General features: G+C 47.3%; 1 protein-coding gene across 3 annotated transcripts in view; it reads left to right on the top strand.

Annotated features, from left to right (window-relative positions):
• The first annotated feature begins 11436 nt into the window (after positions 1-11436).
• The window catches only part of LOC139389836 (amphiregulin), a 12101-nt gene continuing 3293 nt past the window's right edge, over positions 11437-20244 (top strand). For 2 of the 3 annotated variants that reach the window (XM_071136807.1, XM_071136810.1), the window contains exons 1-4: positions 11448-11537; positions 13099-13278; positions 16202-16475; positions 16977-17147. In XM_071136807.1, coding sequence (XP_070992908.1) covers positions 11501-11537; positions 13099-13278; positions 16202-16475; positions 16977-17147 — 662 coding nt within the window. In that variant the 5' untranslated portion in view covers positions 11448-11500. Of the gene's footprint in view, positions 11538-13098; positions 13279-16201; positions 16476-16976; positions 17148-20244 lie in introns of all 3 variants that reach the window. The other variant, XM_071136808.1, reaches the window with a different exon arrangement.

The following is a 20244-nucleotide window of genomic DNA, read 5'->3' as shown; positions in this document are numbered from 1 at the left end:
GAACAGTGTCAGTCTGACTGCCAGGCACATTCACAACATCCTCTCCTCTCCTCACATTGGATGGAATGACATGAATTTAAGTCAATCTGTTTCATATCAATCTCAGCGCTGACGCCAAAAAGCTAGGAGTGAAAGCATTGCCAGAGACAACATATAATAGCCACGCAGTCTTGAAACGGACTCCATACCGAGTTACCCTGTCCTAGTCTCACCCTATCCCAGACCCGTGCTCTCTTCCTGGGACATTTGTTGGGGGAGTTTAGGGTTAATGAGAGCACAATTGCTTGGCTAAAAGGGTATCTGGGTGTGTGGAGGAGAGCACGCATTGTAACGCACAGCTTTCCTGCTGGTCCGTCTTGATATACATTCTATAGATGTGCCTTCCATCACGCACTCACATCCAACCAGCCCCCCTTGCTCTATGTATTTATATAGGTTATTATATTTCCACAATCTAATTACAGACTGATGAACTGACTGGCTGACTGGCTGGCTAACTGACTGGCTGTCTAGCTGACTGGCTGACTGGCTGTCTAGCTGACTAGCTGACTAGCTGACTGGCTGACTGGCTGACTGGCTGACTAGCTGACTGGCTGGCTAACTGACTGGCTAACTGACTGGCTGACTGGCTGACTGGCTGTCTAGCTGACTGACTGACTGACTGGCTGACTGGCTAGCTTACTAACTGACTGGCTAGCTGACTAGCTGACTGACTGGCTGACTGACTGACTGACTGACTGGCTGACTGACTGGCTGACTGACTGGCTGACTGGCTAGCTTACTAACTGACTGGCTAGCTTATTAACTGACTGGCTGACTGGCTGACTGACTGACTGACTGACTGGCTAGCTTACTAACTGACTGGCTAGCTTACTAACTGACTGGCTGACTGACTGACTGGCTAGCTTACTAACTGACTGGCTAGCTTACTAACTGACTGGCTGACTGACTGACTGACTGGCTGGCTAACTGACTGGCTGATTGGCTGGCTGGCTGACTAACTGACTGGCTGATTGGCTGGCTGGCTGACTAACTGACTGGCTGGCTGGCTGGCTGAATGGCTGGCTGGTTGGCTGGCTGGCTGATGTTTTCTCCCATAATGCTATCCCGTCCTCATATGGAGAAGGTGACCCAGAAGTGTGACTCCAGTCTGGAGACCTACTGTCTGAACGGAGAATATCTCCGTTACACCTTTAACTGTAAATCAAGGCTATTATAGTAAAGCAAAACTGAAAATAAAATACAAAATACAACTGGAAAAAATATTTAGTAAACTAAAACTGAAAATAAATACAAAATACAATTGGATAAAATATTTTGTAAACTAAAACTTTACTGAAACTATCTTTGACACCAAAACAAAATAAAATAAAACCATCATAAACTATGTTCAGTTTTAGATTTTTTCATCTAAACTTTGAACACAAAATAAATGGGGTTTCACGTTTTTTATTTTATTCTGGGATTATCGTTCTTTTGAATCTGGCGGGTAAACGCTGCCAGTAGATGTCGATGTTTCAAATAGGCCTAGCTTGTGTAACGTCTGCTTCCAGCTCACACTCTCAAACACATAGATCCCCCGAACGCAGCTCACTTTGCAGCCCACCTTCCAGCCCACACTCTCAAACACATAGATCCCCCGTGCAGCTCACTTTGCAGCCCACCTTCCAGCTCAAACACTCTCAAACACATAGATCCCCCGAACGCAGCTCACTTTGCAGCCCACCTTCCAGCTCACACTCTCAAACACATAGATCCCCCGAACGCAGCTCACTCTCCAGATCCCAATCACCTGAATTCTGATCACCTGCTCACACACCTGTAGGTCATTTACACACACTATTTAGTTCAGTTCTTAGCACCCCGTCACTGTGAGGTAGTGTTTGTATTGATACACATTCTAGTTTCCGTATTAGTCCTCCTGTGTATCATAGTTTTTGGCCTGCCTCACTAACGATGACTTTTTTGCCTGTTCCCTGCCTGCACTTTTGCCAATCTGATTTCCTGTCGTCAGCCTCTTGCCTGAATTCACGGACTACGTTATTTGCCGTTTCTCTGGCAGTACTGTTGCCTTTTTGGACTTCCTGTGTATGACCTTCTGCCTGCCCCTGGAACCAGCTACCTGCCTCCTCCTGTGTATGACCTTCTGCCTGCCCCTGGACCCAGCTACCTGCCTCCTCCTGTGTATGACCTTCTGCCTGCCCCTGGACCCAGCTACCTTCCTCCTCCTGTGTATGACCTTCTGCCTGCCCCTGGACCCAGCTACCTGCCTCCTCCTGTGTATGACCTTCTGCCTGCCCCTGGACCCAGCTACCTGCCTCCTCCTGTGTATGACCTTCTGCCTGCCCCTGGACCCAGCTACCTGCCTCCTTCTGTGTATGACCTTCTGCCTGCCCCTGGACCCAGCTACCTGCATCCTCCTGTGTGTGACCTTCTGCCTGCCCCTGGACCCAGCTACCTGCCTCCTCCTGTGTATGACCTTCTGCCTGCCCCTGGACCCAGCTACCTGCCTCCTCCGGTGTATGACCTTCTGCCTGCCCCTGGACCCAGCTACCTGCCTCCTCCTGTGTATGACCTTCTGCCTGCCCCTGGACCCAGCTACCTGCCTCCTCCTGTGTATGACCTTCTGCCTGCCCCTGGACCCAGCTACCTGCCTCCTCCTGTGTATGACCTTCTGCCTGCCCCTGGACCCAGCTACCTGCCTCCTCCTGTGTGTGACCTTCTGCCTGCCCCTGGACCCAGCTACCTGCCTCCTCCTGTGTATGACCTTCTGCCTGCCCCTGGACCCAGCTACCTGCCTCCTCCTGTGTATGGCCTTCTGCCTGCCCTTGGACCCAGCTACCTGCCTCCTCCTGTGTATGACCTTCTGCCTGCCCCTGGACCCAGCTACCTGCCTCCTCCTGTGTATGACCTTCTGCCTGCCCCTGGACCCAGCTACCTGCCTCCTCCTGTGTGTGACCTTCTGCCTGCCCCTGGACCCAGCTACCTGCCTCCTCCTGTGTATGACCTTCTGCCTGCCCCTGGACCCAGCTACCTGCCTCCTCCTGTGTGTGACCTTCTGCCTGCCCCTGGACCCAGCTACCTGCCTCCTCCTGTGTATGACCTTCTGCCTGTCCCTGGACCCAGCTACCTGCCTCCTCCTGTGTGTGACCTTCTGCCTGCCCCTGGACCCAGCTACCTGCCTCCTCCTGTGTATGACCTTCTGCCTGCCCCTGGACCCAGCTACCTGCCTCCTCCTGTGTATGACCTTCTGCCTGGCCTTGGACCCAGCTACCTGCCTCCTCCTGTGTATGACCTTCTGCCTGCCCCTGGACCCAGCTACCTGCCTCCTCCTGTATATGACCTTCTGCCTGCCCCTGGACCCAGTTACCTGCCTCCTCCTGTGTATGACCTTCTGCCTGCCCCTGGACCCAGCTACCTGTCTCCTCCTGTGTATGACCTTCTGCCTGCCCCTGGACCCAGCTACCTGCCTCCTCCTGTGTATGACCTTCTGCCTGCCCCTGGATCCAGCTACCGGCCTCCTCCTGGGTATGTCCTTCTGCCTGCCCCTGGACCCAGCTACCTGCCTCCTCCTGTGTATGACCTTCTGCCTGCCCCTGGACCCAGCTACCTGCCTCCTCCTGTGTATGACCTTCTGCCTGCCCCTGGACCCAGCTACCGGCCTCCTCCTGTGTATGACCTTCTGCCTGCCCCTGGCCCCAGCTACCTGCCTCCTCCTGTGTATGACCTTCTGCCTGCCCCTGGATCCAGCTACCTGCCTCCTCCTGTGTGTGACCTTCTGCCTGCCCCTGGACCCAGCTACCTGCCTCCTCCTGTGTGTGACCTTCTGCCTGCCCCTGGGCCCAGCTACCTGCCTCCTCCTGTGTATGACCTTCTGCCTGCCCCTGGACCCAGCTACCTGCCTCCTCCTGTGTGTGACCTTCTGCCTGCCCCTGGACTCAGCTACCTGCCTCCTCCTGTGTATGACCTTCTGCCTGCCCCTGGACCCAGCTACCTGCCTCCTCCTGTGTGTGACCTTCTGCCTGCCCCTGGACCCAGCTACCTGCCTCCTCCTGTGTATGACCTTCTGCCTGCCCCTGGACCCAGCTACCTGCCTCCTCATGTGTGTGACCTTCTGCCTGCCCCTGGACCCAGCTACCTGCCTCCTCCTGTGTATGACCTTCTGCCTGCCCCTGGACCCAGCTACCTGCCTCCTCCTGTGTATGACCTTCTGCCTGGCCTTGGACCCAGCTACCTGCCTCCTCCTGTGTATGACCTTCTGCCTGCCCCTGGACCCAGCTACCTGCCTCCTCCTGTGTATGACCTTCTGCCTGCCCCTGGACCCAGCTACCTGCCTCCTCCTGTGTATGACCTTCTGCCTGCCCCTGGACCCAGCTACCTGTCTCCTCATGTTTTTGACCTTCTGCCTGCCCCTGGACCCAGCTACCTGCCTCCTCCTGTGTATGACCTTCAGCCTGCCCCTGGACCCAGCTACCTGCCTCCTCCTGTGTATGACCTTCTGCCTGCCCCTGGATCCAGCTACCGGCCTCCTCCTGGGTATGTCCTTCTGCCTGCCCCTGGACCCAGCTACCTGCCTCCTCCTGTGTATGACCTTCTGCCTGCCCCTGGCCCCAGCTACCTGCCTCCTCCTGTGTATGACCTTCTGCCTGCCCCTGGATCCAGCTACCTGCCTCCTCCTGTGTGTGACCTTCTGCCTGCCCCTGGACCCAGCTACCTGCCTCCTCCTGTGTGTGACCTTCTGCCTGCCCCTGGGCCCAGCTACCTGCCTCCTCCTGTGTATGACCTTCTGCCTGCCCCTGGACCCAGCTACCTGCCTCCTCCTGTGTGTGACCTTCTGCCTGCCCCTGGACTCAGCTACCTGCCTCCTCCTGTGTATGACCTTCTGCCTGCCCCTGGACCCAGCTACCTGCCTCCTCCTGTGTGTGACCTTCTGCCTGCCCCTGGACCCAGCTACCTGCCTCCTCCTGTGTATGACCTTCTGCCTGCCCCTGGACCCAGCTACCTGCCTCCTCATGTGTGTGACCTTCTGCCTGCCCCTGGACCCAGCTACCTGCCTCCTCCTGTGTATGACCTTCTGCCTGCCCCTGGACCCAGCTACCTGCCTCCTCCTGTGTATGACCTTCTGCCTGGCCTTGGACCCAGCTACCTGCCTCCTCCTGTGTATGACCTTCTGCCTGCCCCTGGACCCAGCTACCTGCCTCCTCCTGTGTATGACCTTCTGCCTGCCCCTGGACCCAGCTACCTGCCTCCTCCTGTGTATGACCTTCTGCCTGCCCCTGGACCCAGCTACCTGTCTCCTCATGTTTTTGACCTTCTGCCTGCCCCTGGACCCAGCTACCTGCCTCCTCCTGTGTATGACCTTCAGCCTGCCCCTGGACCCAGCTACCTGCCTCCTCCTGTGTATGACCTTCTGCCTGCCCCTGGATCCAGCTACCGGCCTCCTCCTGGGTATGTCCTTCTGCCTGCCCCTGGACCCAGCTACCTGCCTCCTCCTGTGTATGACCTTCTGCCTGCCTCTGGACCCAGCTACCTGCCTCCTCCTGTGTATGACCTTCTGCCTGCCCCTGGACCCAGCTACCGGCCTCCTCCTGTGCATGACCTTCTGCCTGCCCCTGGATCCAGCTACCTGCCTCCTCCTGTGTGTGACCTTCTGCCTGCCCCTGGACCCAGCTACCTGCCTCCTCCTGTGTGTGACCTTCTGCCTGCCCCTGGACCCAGCTACCTGCCTTCTCCTGTGTATGACCTTCTGCCTGCCCCTGGACCCAGCTACCTGCCTCCTCCTGTGTATGACCTTCTGCCTGCCCCTGGACCCAGCTACCTGCCTCCTCCTGTGGTACTTAACAAATAAACACCTGCTGCGCCCTACGCTTGAAACCAGCTCTCTGTCTCCCATCGTATTCATTATACACTGTCACTAGCTATTAGTAACTAACAGGGAAGAAATCAGAGGACAAGCACAGAGCGTGACTTGGCCAAGCTAGACCAGCTCGTGGAGTTGCTGGAGCCGTTTGTAATCCACACCAACCAACTTTAAACTTGCAGCCAGTCGTTGTGTGATGTGACGCCGTGCCTTCTCAAGTTTAAGGCACACTTGCAGTCAACTACTGCTGCAGAGTTAGTTAGCACAGGTCCTTTCAAAGTCACTGCGTGACCGCATCGCATGCATACTGAATCGTCAGGCAGCCGACTTTGATCCAACCTCTGCAGCTCGATCTTTAATCTGGTTTTAATGCCCCTGAATCCCAAGTGTTAGTGGAGAGAAACATTCTCTCTGTGAATAACTGTCATCAGTCTTGAGAAACAGAACGATCACCTCTCTGGAACGCAGTCTGCTTGAAGATGAACCAGACATTTGTGTTTGGTTGAACAGAAACACAGACAGACAGACAGACAGACAGACAGACAGACCTGCACAATGTCGAGCACATTCATACATTAAAAAGACGGGTAAAACTTGGATTTCGAAACACATTGCCATGTCCTGCATGCAAAAGCTTTTCTTCATCCTAGTCTGATGATGGGATTAGCATTTTACTGGAGTACTGTGGAATGCTGCAGCCCGGATCTAGATATGACACATCGATGTGTGGGTGTGTTGAGTTTATGTCTCCCATACAATACAGGAAATGTGTCATAACTAATATTTGTAAATGTGTCACAACGTCACAATAAATAACATGATTTATCTAATGCACTGAACCCAGAACTCCCTGGAAAATGGTTAAGTTACTGAGTGGACTAACCTGGTTAAATAAAACAATAAAAAAAACATACAAAAATTGGAGTAATAATGTGAAATTTGTGAAAATTATGATACTGTTCTTTTAGTGTGAAAGCTGTTTGAAAAGACTGTTTTTGGTGGGATGGAGTTTAGCCTTCGTGTTGTGACATCACCTGGCGATAAATTAGATAAAAGAACAATTAAGAAGAGAGCAAACCCATAATAACAACTCAGTTTTTTTCAGTTCTCAACCCTCCCCACTCAGAAGAGTCCCAGACAATCCTACCAAAATTCTGGCTTGAGAAATTGCTTTTCGCTAAGATGCTATTTTTATTTTTTAAATATTTTGACCAGTTTAATTTTTTTTAAATCACAGTAAGGTACTTAATGGTTACCCAGAAATGACTGGGCTTTTACGATATTTAGGTCTATGGTAACTTGTAGCTGAAGTACTTTCTGTATGAGAGTATGCCGTTAAAGATCTCTAGGTCTCTGTTACTGGGTAGTACTGAAGCTAATAACTACATCCAGTATGATGATGTTATGCTGTTATAGTTTGTATTCTCCAGACTCCTGTCATAGTTTCCACTAAGCAAGTGTCTCTGACCTTTCCCAAAATGGCATGCCAGGTATTCCTAACATTCCTTGGCGAAGGTTGGTGAAAACTCTGTCAAGGCTCCCCTATAAACAAGCAACTATCCATGTCACACTGTGGAAGGCATTCTGCATTGCAAACATTCTGGAGGTTCTACAGTATACACCAGGATTCCATTAGACTCCTGCATTGCAAACATTCTGGAGGTTCTACAGTATCCACCAGGATTCCATTAGACTCCTGCATTGCAAACATTCTGGAGGTTCTACAGTATACACCATGATTCCATTAGACTCCTGCATTACAAACATTCTGGAGGTTCTAGAGTATACACCAGGATTCCATTGGACTCCTGCATTACAAACATTCTGGAGGTTCTACAGTATACACCAGGATTCCATTGGACTCCTGCATTACAAACATTCTGGAGGTTCTACAGTATACACCAGGATTCCATTGGACTCCTGCATTACAAACATTCTGGAGGTTCTACAGTATACACCAGGATTCCATTGGACTCCTGCATTACAAACATTCTGGAGGTTCTACAGTATACACCAGGATTCCATTGGACTCCTGCATTACAAACATTCTGCAGGTTCTACAGTATACACCAGGATTCCATTGGACTCCTGCATTACAAACATTCTGGAGGTTCTACAGTATACACCAGGATTCCATTAGACTCCTGCATTACAAACATTCTGGAGGTTCTACAGTATACACCAGGATTCCATTGGACTCCTGCATTACAAACATTCTGGAGGTTCTACAGTATACACCAGGATTCCATTGGACTCCACCGAGAAATGAATGGTGGAAAACAGATCAGACAGACACACGTAAAGATAAAAAAGTATTCACGCCCTCTCTATTACCTGTATGTCACCATTTAACACGAAAACCAAACCCAGCAGTATTCCTCTATCTCAGCCCTGCCCTTAAAGGTCCTAACATTAAAATCTCATATTGTTACATGAACGTTTCAATAACATGTTGGGACCGCTTTGGAAAGGTATAACGTTGTAACCGACAGAAGATGAAGAAACAACCAGGTAATATATCCACACCCTCTCTGCGGGTTACATGAAAGAAATCTTCATCCTACTTACCAACATTTTGCACATAACCCAGCTAACACACAACGTTCAGAGAACCTTAGAGCTTGGTGAGGGAATGGTGCTGGTAATGTTGTAGAAACGTTCTCCAACTGGTTTTTGCACATAACCCAGCTAACACACAACGTTCTGAGAACCTTAGAGCTTGGTGAGGGAATGGTGCTGGTAATGTTGTAGAAACGTTCTCCAACTGGTTTTTGCACATAACCCAGCTAACACACAACGTTCTGAGAACCTTAGAGCTTGGTGAGGGAATGGTGCTGGTAATGTTGTAGAAACGTTCTCCAACTGGTTTGACATTTGGAATTCTCAGAAATTACGTTCTGTGGGAAATTCAGGATTTCAGCATAACTTTTCCTACAGCTCTCCTCATGGATCTGTTTAGTCATGCTCTCAAATTGTTCCGAGAATGTTAAGAAAACATTCCATTAAAAAACACAATAAAACTTTAGTAACGCCCAGAGAACATTCCAGGAATGTTATTTAAAAACATATACATTCCATTCTCAGCGTCAACAAAACTCTCTCTAAGCTCTATCTTGTTAAGTGTGTTCAGCTGTGTTTTCCACGCCCACTAATTGGTCACACCTGATCTTAATGAGTGGTGGTTTCCTTTGAAATGGGGTCTGTTTGTATTGACTGAAATGAACAGTTTTGTATGCGTTAAAACAGGACATGCTAACTCCATCCTGGTGACACAGTGGACTAATTCCATGGATAGAGAACACAAGATTATAAACTTAAATCTCACTGATGCCGTGTCAAATTTCTATGTGTGCTATTTGCACTTGGAGTAAAAAAAAGGAAAAAAGCCAAAATAACTAGAAGTGTTATTAAAAGTCTTTAAACATTTTTTTTAAATAACCGAATAAAACCTCCTAGGAAAACGTGAATGGAACCATAGTAAGACGTTCTCAGAACCTCCCTGCAACTATACAATTAATATTCCCAGAACAGGTGAGGAACCGGTCAATAACCTTAGGGCTTCGTTCCCAGAACCAATGGGAAACCAAAAACATACATCCCTACAACTTCAATGAAACCAAATGTGTTGAATGGGAATGTTCTGCAAAAGATCAACACCATGTACGGTAGAATATTGGGATATTAGGATATTGGGATATTGGGATATTGGAATATTGGGATATTGGAATATTGGAATTTTGGAATATTGGAATATTGGGATATTAGGATATTGGGATATTGGAATATTGGGATATTGGGATATTGGGATATTGGAATATTGGAATATTGGAATATTGGGATTTTGGAATATTGGAATATTGGGATTTTGGGATATTGGAATATTGGAATATTGGAATATTGGGATTTTGGAATATTGGGATTTGGGGATATTGGAATATTGGGATATTGGGATATTGGAATATTGGGATATTGGGATTTTGGAATATTGGGATTTGGGGATATTGGAATATTGGGATATTGGGATATTGGAATATTGGGATTTTGGAATATTGGGATTTGGGGATATTGGAATATTGGGATATTGGAATATTGGGATTTTGGAATATTGGGATTTGGGGATATTGGAATATTGGGATTTTGGAATATTGGGATTTGGGGATATTGGAATATTGGGATACAATACATTCCTACTGAGTCATCAAACAACTTTCAATAGTCCTAACAATACTACAACACTACGACTCTTCTCTGACCTCGACAACATCACCCTGGCAACCATGCTAGGAGGTGTGTGTTGGGATCTGTGTGTCACAGCAGGGTGTGTGTGTTGTGTGTGTGTGCAGAGTTTATTCAGCAGTTGTTAAGTCTTTTATGGCTGTATTAACAGGGCCTGACCCTCAGCAAATATGAAGATCAAGGGAGAGGGTCGGAGGTAGGAACATGAATGAAAGTGTACGTGTATGTGTGTGTGTGTGTGTGTGTGTGTGTGTGTGTGTGTGTGTGTGTGTGTGTGTTGACCAACTAGCTTTCACAGATAGACGATTATCTGTGTTTCTCAAACGTCAAATTTAGGCATTAACTCCAAATCTTTTAAGGTTAGTTTTAGGCCTTAACTCCAAATCCTTTAAGGTTAGTTTTAGGCCTTAACTCCAAATCTTTTAAGGTTAGTTTTAGGCCTTAACTCCAAATCCTTTAAGGTTAGTTTTAGGCCTTAACTCCAAATCCTTTAAGGTTAGTTTTAGGCCTTAACTCCAAATCCTTTAAGGTTAGTTTTAGGCCTTAACTCCAAATCTTTTAAGGTTAGTTTTAGGCCTTAACTCCAAATCTTTTAAGGTTAGTTTTAGGCCTTAACTCCAAATCCTTTAGGGTTAGTTTTAGGCCTTAACTCCAAATCCTTTAAGGTTAGTTTTAGGCCTTAACTCCAAATCTTTTAAGGTTAGTTTTAGGCCTTAACTCCAAATCCTTTAGGGTTAGTTTTAGGCATTAACTCCAAATCTTTTAAGGTTAGTTTTAGGCCTTAACTCCAAATCTTTTAAGGTTAGTTTTAGGCCTTAACTCCAAATCTTTTAAGGTTAGTTTTAGGCCTTAACTCCAAATATTTTAAGGATAGTTTTAGGCATTAACTCAGAATGGTTAAGGTTTGGGATAGGCTTAAAACAAAAATTGCAACTTTCTATTGCTAGATTTCAACTTCCAACCTTTGGAATCAGAGGCAAACGCCCTATCAAAACCTACCCAAAAGGTAACAGCGCTCACTGTTGCCCCTAGTGGCAGGTTTTCACGTCATCTCCCAACGTCCTCAGGACGACTGACATGTATCACAGGTGACCTGGTTGATGTTGACTGTTACTGAACACAGTGTGAGGATCTCACTCTCACTCGTTGTTATTATGATCGACAGATGTGTCAAAGAACATAAGAACGTGACATGCATTAAATACATCCCCTAAGGCTGGGCAAGTTAATCATTACACTACTAGCACACACACACACACACACACACATAAACCCCCCCCCCCCTCCCCCCGTCTCCTGAGGCATTGTCTATAAGAGCCGCCACCCAACCGCTGAGGAGGAAGAGGAAGCAGAGGCAGAGCAGGACTAGTCTCACTCAGGACAGAATACACACACTATTAGGACATGAACACTCTCATTCTCTCCTCTCTGCTGTGTTTGGGTAAGTAGTCTGGGCTTGTACAATCATTTGATGTGTTGGAAAGTAGCCTATAGGGACAGACAGACAGACAGAGAGATGTGTTTAGAGGGAAGTAGCCTACATGGACAGACAGACAGAGAGATGTGTTTTGAGGGAAGTAGCCTACAGGGACAGACAGGCAGAGAGATGTGTTTAGAGGGAAGTAGCCTACATGGACAGACAGACAGAGAGATGTGTTTTGAGGGAAGTAGCCTACAGAGACAGACAGACAGAGAGATGTGTTTAGAGGGAAGTAGCCTACAGGGACAGACAGACAGACAGAGAGATGTGTTTAGAGGGAAGTAGCCTACAGAGACAGACAGACAGAGAGATGTGTTTAGAGGGAAGTAGCCTACAGGGACAGACAGACAGACAGAGAGAAGTGTTTAGAGGGAAGTAGCCTACAGGGACAGACAGACAGACATAGAGATGTGTTTAGAGGGAAGTAGCCTACAGGGACAGACAGACAGAGAGAGAGATGTGTTTAGAGGGAAGTAGGCTAAAGGGACAGAGAGACAGAGTGATGTGTTTAGAGGGAAGTAGCATACAGAGACAGACAGACAGACAGACAGGGTGATGTGTTTAGAGGGAAGTAGCCTACAGAGACAGACAGACAGAGAGATGTGTTTAGAGGGAAGTAGTCTAAAGGGATGGAGTGGAGAGATGGATATTTCGGATGATTAGAATCCCCATTAGCCGGCGCCAGTTAGTTAGACATTACAGAAAAAAAGACTTTGCAGTTTACATACATTTAAAAACAAGATCATGTAGTGTGTCTGTGTGTATCTATCAGTACAGTGCCCTGTTACTTTGTTTTTCTGACTTTTTTTGCTGTTCACTTCATGAGATGAGACTATTAATGAATTGCCCATCATTATAACACTGTACATAGCCATAATAGGACATTTTGAAATTTGTCTATTGATTTGAAACTTATGTGAGTGTAATGTTTACTGTTCACTTTAGAGAGAGAGAGAGAGAGAGAGAGAGAGAGAGAGAGAGACAGAGACAGAGACAGAGAGAGAGAGAGAGAGAGAGAGAGAGAGAGAGAAAGAGAGAGAGAGAGAGAGAGAGATGTTTCACAACCTGTTATGACTTGTCAGAAACCAGCTGTGTGATGTACCATATGCTAATCTTATTGAAGTATTGAGTGCTCTAGTATTCTGCATGTGCTATTGGGTTGTAGTCTCCACTGTGGAGACTACAGTTTGGTCTGCTTGCAGTCTTGATTGATATGTATGATTGGTGTGTTCTGGTTGTAGTTTTCAGTACTCTGTGTTTGACTGGTATGGTCTGTTTGTAGATTCAGTGCTCTGTGATTGACTGGAGTGGTCTGGTTGTAGTTTCAGTGCTCTGTGTTTGACTGGTGTGGTCTGGTTGTAGTTTCAGTGCTCTGTGTTTGACTGGTGTGGTCTGGTTGTAGTTTCAGTGCTCTGTGATTGACTGGTGTGGTCTGGTTGTAGTTTCAGTGCTCTGTGTTTGACTGGTGTGGTCTGGTTGTAGTTTCAGTGCTCTGTGTTTGACTGGTGTGGTCTGGTTGTAGTTGTTAGCGCTTTAGGTGTCCTGGGATCCGCGGTGACGTTATCGGCAGAGCTGAGCCATGTGACAGATGCGTCAGCCTTGGGGGAAGGGGAGGGGCTACAGAGCTCTCTGGGTGATGAGGATGAGGAGGAACTGGATGAAGATATGTCAGGAGGTACACCTACAGACGGTTCACCCAAAGGTAGGACTGTCAGACAACCTCTCACCCCTAACCCCTCACCCCTAACGCCTCACCCCTAACCCCTAACCCCTAACCCCTCACCCCTAACCCCTAGTCCCTCACCCCTAATCCCTCACCCCTAACCCCTCACCCCCTAGTCCCTAGTACCCCCTCGCACGTAAGCCTTTGCTCCTAACCCCTAACCACTCACCCCTAACCCCTCACCCCTAACCCCTAACCCCTCACCCCCAACCCCTCACCCCCAACCCCCACCCCCTAGTCCTTAGTACCCCCTCGCACCTAAGCCTTTGCCCCTACCCCCTACCCCCTAGTACTCTCTAGCCCCTAACCCATAGCCTCCTCAATCTACACACAACACCCCATAATTACAAAATGATGACACCTGTCTATATAAGGTCCCACGGTTAACAGTGCATGACAGAGCAAAAACCAAGCCATGAAGTCAAAGGAATTGTCCGTAGAGCTTAGAGACAGGATTGTGTTGAGGCACAGATCTGGGGAAGGGTACCAAAAAATATCTGCAGCATTGAAGGTCCCCAAGAACACAGTGGCCTCCATCATTCTTAAATGGAAGAAGTTTGGAACCACCAAGACTCTTCCAAGAGCTGGCCGCCCGGCCAAACTGAGCAATCGGGGGAGAAGAGCCTTGGTCAGGGAGGTGACCAAACACCCGATGTGGACAGATAGGAAATAAGGTTCACCTTCCAACAGGACAGTGATCCTAAACACACAACCAAGACAACACAGGAGTGGCTTTTGGGCAAATCTCTGAATGTCTTTGAGTGGCCCAGCCAGAGCCCGGACTTGAACCCTAAAGCCAAAACCTCATTTGGCCGCCTTTCCCTCCAGTTCTCTGCTGCCTGCGACTGGAACGAATTGCAAAAATCTCTGAAGTTGGAGACTATTATCTCCCTCACCAACTTTAAACATCTGCTATCTGAGCAGCTAACAGATCACTGCAGCTGTACATAGTCCATCAGTAAATAGCCCACCCAATCTACCTACCTCATCCCCATACTGTTTTTATTTTATTTACTTTTCTGCTCTTTTGCACACCAGTATCTTTACCTGTACATGACCATCTGATCATTTATCACTCCAGTGTTAATCTGCTAAATTGTAATTATTCGCTCCTATGGCCTATTTATTGCCTACCTCCTCATGCCTGTTGCACACAATATATAGAGATTTTTTTTCTACTATGTTATTGACTTGTTTATTGTTTACTCCATGTGTAACTCTGTGTTGTTGTCTGTTCACACAGCTATGCTTTATCTTGGCCAGGTCGCAGTTGTAAATGAGAACTTGTTCTCAACTGGACTACCTGGTTAAATAAAGGTGAAATAAAAATTAAATAAATAAATAAAACAATTCTGGAGAGACCTGAAAATAGCTGTGCAGCGACACTCCCCATCCAACCTGACAGAGCTTGACATGATCTGCAGAGAAGAATGGGAGAAACTCCCCAAATACAGGTGTGCCAAGCTTGTAGCGTCGTATCCAAGAAGACTCAAGGCTGTAATCGCTGCCGAAGGTGCTTCAACAGGGTACTGAGTAAAGGGCTTGAATAGTTATGGAAATGTGATATTTCAGTATTTATTTATTTTTATTAACAAAAACTTCTAAAAAACGGTTTTTGCTTTGTCATTATGGGGTGTTGTGCTATTTAATACATTTTAGATTAAGGCTGTAACGTAACAAAATGTGGAAATCGTCAAGGGGTCTGAATACTTTCCAAATCTCCATCTGTCTCCATCTGTCTCCATCTGTCTCCATCTATCTCCATCTGTCTCCATCTGTCTCCATCTGTCTCCATATGACTCCATCTGTCTCCATCTGTCTCCATATGACTCCATCTGTCTCTATCTGTCTCCATCTGTCTCCATATGACTCCATCTGTCTCCATCTGTCTCCATCTGTCTCCATCTATCTCCATCTGTCTCCATCTGTCTCCATATGACTCCATCTGTCTCCATATGACTCCATCTGTCTCCATATGACAACATCTGTCTCCATCTGTCTCCATCTATCTCCATCTGTCTCTATCTGTCTCCATCTGTCTCCATATGACTCCATCTGTCTCCATATGACTCCATCTGTCTCCATCTGTCTCCATCTGTCTCCATCTGTCTCCATCTGTCTCCATATGACTCCATCTGTCTCCATATGACTCCATCTGTCTCCATATGACAACATCTGTCTCCATCTGTCTCCATCTATCTCCATCTGTCTCTATCTGTCTCCATCTGTCTCCATATGACTCAATCTGTCTCCATATGACTCCATCTGTCTCCATATGACTCCATCTGTCTCTATCTGTCTCCATCTGTCTCCATATGACTACATCTGTCTCCATCTGTCTCCATATGACTCCATCTGTCTCCATATGACTCCATATGACTTCATCTGTCTCCATATGACTCCATATGACTCCATTTGTCTCCATATGACTCCATCTGTCTCCATATGACTCCATATGTCCCCATCTGTCTCCATATGACTCCATCTGTCTCCATATGACTCCATCTGTCTCCATATGACTCCATCTGTCTCCATATAACTCCATCTGTCTCCATCTGTCTCCATATGACTCCATATGACTCCATCTGTCTCCATATGACTCCATATGACTCCATATGACTCTATCTGTCGCCATATGACTCCATCTGTCTCCATATAACTCCATCTGTCTCCATCTGTCTCCATATGACTCCATATGACTCCATCTGTCTCCATCTGTCTCCATATGACTCCATATGACTCCATCTGTCTCCATATGACTCCATATGACTCCATATGACTCCATCTGTCTCCATCTGTCTCCATATGACTCCATATGACTCCATCTGTCTCCATCTATCCCCATATGTCCCCATCTGTCTCTAACAATCAGAAGGTGAAAATAACTCCTGTCGTTTCCCAGCAGCGGTGCGTCACAGTAAGAACAGAAAGGAAAAGGGGATAAAGGCTCCGAAAGGCAAAGGGAATCCTGGAAAGAGGAAGAACAAGAACAGTAGTAGACGCACCACGGCCTTCAACCCTGAACACACACCAGGACACACGTTGGAGTTCACGGCCGACCACACACACCAGACCTCAGGACGTGTTACAGAGGACCCTTGTAGCTCCTCCCACCAGGCATACTGTATCCATGGAAACTGCAAGTACATGGCGGACCTGAGAGAGCCTGTGTGTGTGTGAGTACGACACAAATCTACTTTTAGTACTGTGTGTGTGTGTGTGTGTGCGTGTGTGTGTGTGTGTGTGTGTGTGTGTGTGTGTGTGTGTGTGTGTGTGTGTGTGTGTGTGTGTGTGTGTGTGTGTGTGTGTGTGTGTGTGTGTGTGAGAGAGAGAGTACGACACAAATCTACTTTTAGTACTGTGCGTGCGTGCGTGTGTGCGTGCGTGTGTGCGTGTGTGTGTGTGTGTGTGTGTGTGTGTGTGTGTGTGTGTGTGTGAGAGAGAGAGTACGACACAAATCTACTTTTAGTACTGTGCGTGCGTGCGTGTGTGCGTGCGTGTGTGTGTGTGTGTGTGTGTGCTGATGGATGGAAAGGATCGATTGGACAGATAGACTGATTCATTGATTCATTAATTGACTGATTAACTGTTTGGTTGACTAACTGCCCGACCTGTGTTTTGATGTATTGATTGGTATATTAGTTGATTGATTAATTGATTTATCCTCTTCCCTGCAGCTGTGAGAAGGGTTACGACGGTGAGCGCTGTGGCATCCTGCTCCTACCTACGAGGACGGATGAAGAGGAGGAGAGAAGCATCGCTGAGGTGGTTCAGACTGTCCTGGTCATCATAGCTGTGGTCCTCTCCAGCATCAGCTGCCTCGCCATACTGCTCATGACCTGCACACAGTGAGTATAGACCCAATACATCCATAACACAGCCATAACACAATGTTAACACAACGTTAATAAAACCATAACACAACGTTAACAGCCATAACACAATGTTAATAAAACCATAACACAACGTTAACACAACGTTAACACAACGTTAATAAAACGTAACACTTTTGTGGAGCGATGGGTAACGATGCTTCGTGGGTGACTGTTGTTGATGTGTGCAGAGGGTCCCTGGTTCGCGCCCGGGTATGGGGACGAGGGGACGGTCTAAAGTTATACTGTTACAGAGGCAGTGAAGAAAGTAGAGGAAGATGAGTCAAGACAGGGAAGGATCCCGAGAGGAGTGGTGTGAGTAATAGATCTCTATCAGCACAGAGGGATTGGCCCGACGAGTGATATACTGTATGCTTCAGTAAGATTTTTGTTTGTTTGTTTTGGCGTTCATAGCAATGGTGAGTAATTGTACTGCCGGGATGGAACGTAAAGTCGCAGAAAATAGAGGTTGTGTTGGCAACCGCTGAGGTTGTGGTGGCAGCCGCTGAGGTTGTGTTGGCAGCCGCTGAGGTAGTGTTGGAAGCCGCTGAGGTTGTGTTGGCAGCCGCTGAGGTTGTGTTGGCAGCCGCTGAGGTTGTGTTGGCAGCCGCTGAGGTTGTGTTGGCAGCCGCTGAGGTTGTGTTGGCAGCCACTGAGGTTGTGTTGGCAGCCGCTGAGGTTGTGTTGGCAGCCGCTGAGGTTGTGTTGGCAGCCGCTGAGGTTGTGGTGGTAGCCGCTGAGGTTGTGTTGGCAGCCGCTGAGGTTGTGGTGGCAGCCGCTGAGGTTGTGTTGGCAGCCGCTGAGGTTGTGGTGGCAGCCGCTGAGGTTGTGTTGGCAGCCGCTGAGGTTGTGGTGGAACTGAGAAATATTTGGGTGTACGAGATTTGACCTCAGAAGAGTTACAGGGTGTGTTGAGTGTTGGTGTCCCGTTCCGTCCTTTCAGGATGTTGGCCTGAGGTCGGACTAGGTAGGTTTAAATAGTGGAGTAGGGTGGTGTGTTTTAAATGAGTGTACGGTTAGACGGCAGGGTATTTGTTGATTCATTTGACTTTTTTTTCAAGCAAAGTACAAGGTACTTTCTCCAGCCTAGTAGGGGGCAGTAATGCCACATTTATTGGATGCCAACTACCATTAAACCTCATGGAAGAAGTCTTCCCTTGTTAGTAGTAGCAAGCTGACAGCCTGGATAGCTGCCTTTAGCCTGATCTGCAGACAGTGAGTATAGACCTAATACAACCATAACACAACGTTAATATAACCATAACATAACCATAATGCAACCGAACCGTACTGCACATGATCTACAAACAGTGAGTATAGACCTAATACAACCATAACACAACGTTAATATAACCATAACATAACCATAATGCAACCGAACCGTACTGCACATGATCTACAAACAGTGGGTATAGACCTAATACAACCATAACACAACATTAACACAACCGTAACACAATGTTTATATGGCACAATGTTAATACAACCATAACACAACATTAACACAACCGTAACACAATGCATATTCAACCATAACAAAACGTTAATACAACCATAACACAATGTTAATACAACCATAACAGCCATAACACAACCCAAACGTACTGCTCATGACCTGTGCACAGTAAGTAACAATGACACAACGTTAACTCAACCCCGACACAACCCAAACGTACTGTTCATGATGCAACCATAACACAACATTAACACAATGTAAACACAACACGAATACGACCATAACACACCTTTAACACAATGGTAGTGACACAAACACTCCAAAACGCCCCCCCCCCCCCTTAACTCAGCGTAACGCATCATTGAAACACATGCACACATCCTCAACAAACCCTTATACACCCCCTCGCCCACGCTGACATACCTTGATACTGCTCATGACTATATCAAGGCAATACCTTTTATGACTATGAGAAATCATATATTTACTTGGACATAGACGATGCCTGATGAACACAAAGGTAGACTCAGCGCACACACACACACACACACACACACACACACACACACACACACACACACACACACACACACACACACACACACACACACACACACACAAACACTCCACACCTTATCAATCAGTAACCCCGTTATGTCATTTACGAGAAATGTCTAAATGAGGGACAAAGTCAACAGTCCAAGTCAGAGCAGATATGATACATGGGCCTGGGATTCCTCATAATGGCCTGCAGTTTGTACTGTTCAGAGAGCAGTTTGTACTGTTCAGAGAGCAGTTTGTACTGTTCAGAGAGCAGTTTGTACTGTTCAGAGAGCAGTGGTCTGGTTCAGATAGGAGAGAGCAGTGGTCTGGTTCAGATAGGAGAGAGCAGTGGTCTGGTTCAGATAGGAGAGAGCAGTGGTCTGGTTCAGATAGGAGAGGGGCAGTGGTCTGGTTCAGATAGGAGAGGGGCAGTGGTCTGGTTCAGATAGGATTCATTTCATGAAGCTCTCAACAAACAGTTATTGTGCTGAAGTTGCTTCCAGAGGCAGTTTGTAACTCAGTAGTGAGTGTTGCAACCAAGGACACTCGGCGGTCCCAATCTGCAAGCTTCTGCGGCCTACCACTTCATGGGTGAGCCGTTGTTTCTCCTAAACATTTCCACTTCACAATAACAGAACTTGCAGTTGACAAGGGCAGCTCTAGCAGAGCAAAAATGTGACAAACTGACTTGTTGGAAAGGTGGCATCCTAGGACGGTGCCACGTTGAAAGTCACTGAGCTCTTCAGTAAGGCCATTCTACTGCCAATGTTTGTCTATGGAGATTGCATGACTGTGTGCTCGATTTTATACACCTGTCAGCAACGGGTGTGGTTGAATTTTAAAACAAAAATGTATTTAACCTTCATTTAACTAGGCAAGTCAGTTATGAACAAATTCTTACTTAAAATCATGGCCAACCTGGGAATAAACCTTAATTCCACATACTTTTGTACATATAGTGTATACACATCAACACCCCCCCCCCCCCTCCTCAACCGTGAAAAACCCAGCAGCGTTGCAGTTCTTGACACAAACCTGTGCACCTGGCACCTACTACCACACCCTGTTCAAAGT

The sequence above is a fragment of the Oncorhynchus clarkii genome, chromosome 30, assembly GCF_045791955.1.
Source record: "Oncorhynchus clarkii lewisi isolate Uvic-CL-2024 chromosome 30, UVic_Ocla_1.0, whole genome shotgun sequence".
Taxonomy (NCBI): Eukaryota; Metazoa; Chordata; class Actinopteri; order Salmoniformes; family Salmonidae; genus Oncorhynchus; species Oncorhynchus clarkii.
This window is presented reverse-complemented; position numbering and strand designations above follow the sequence as displayed.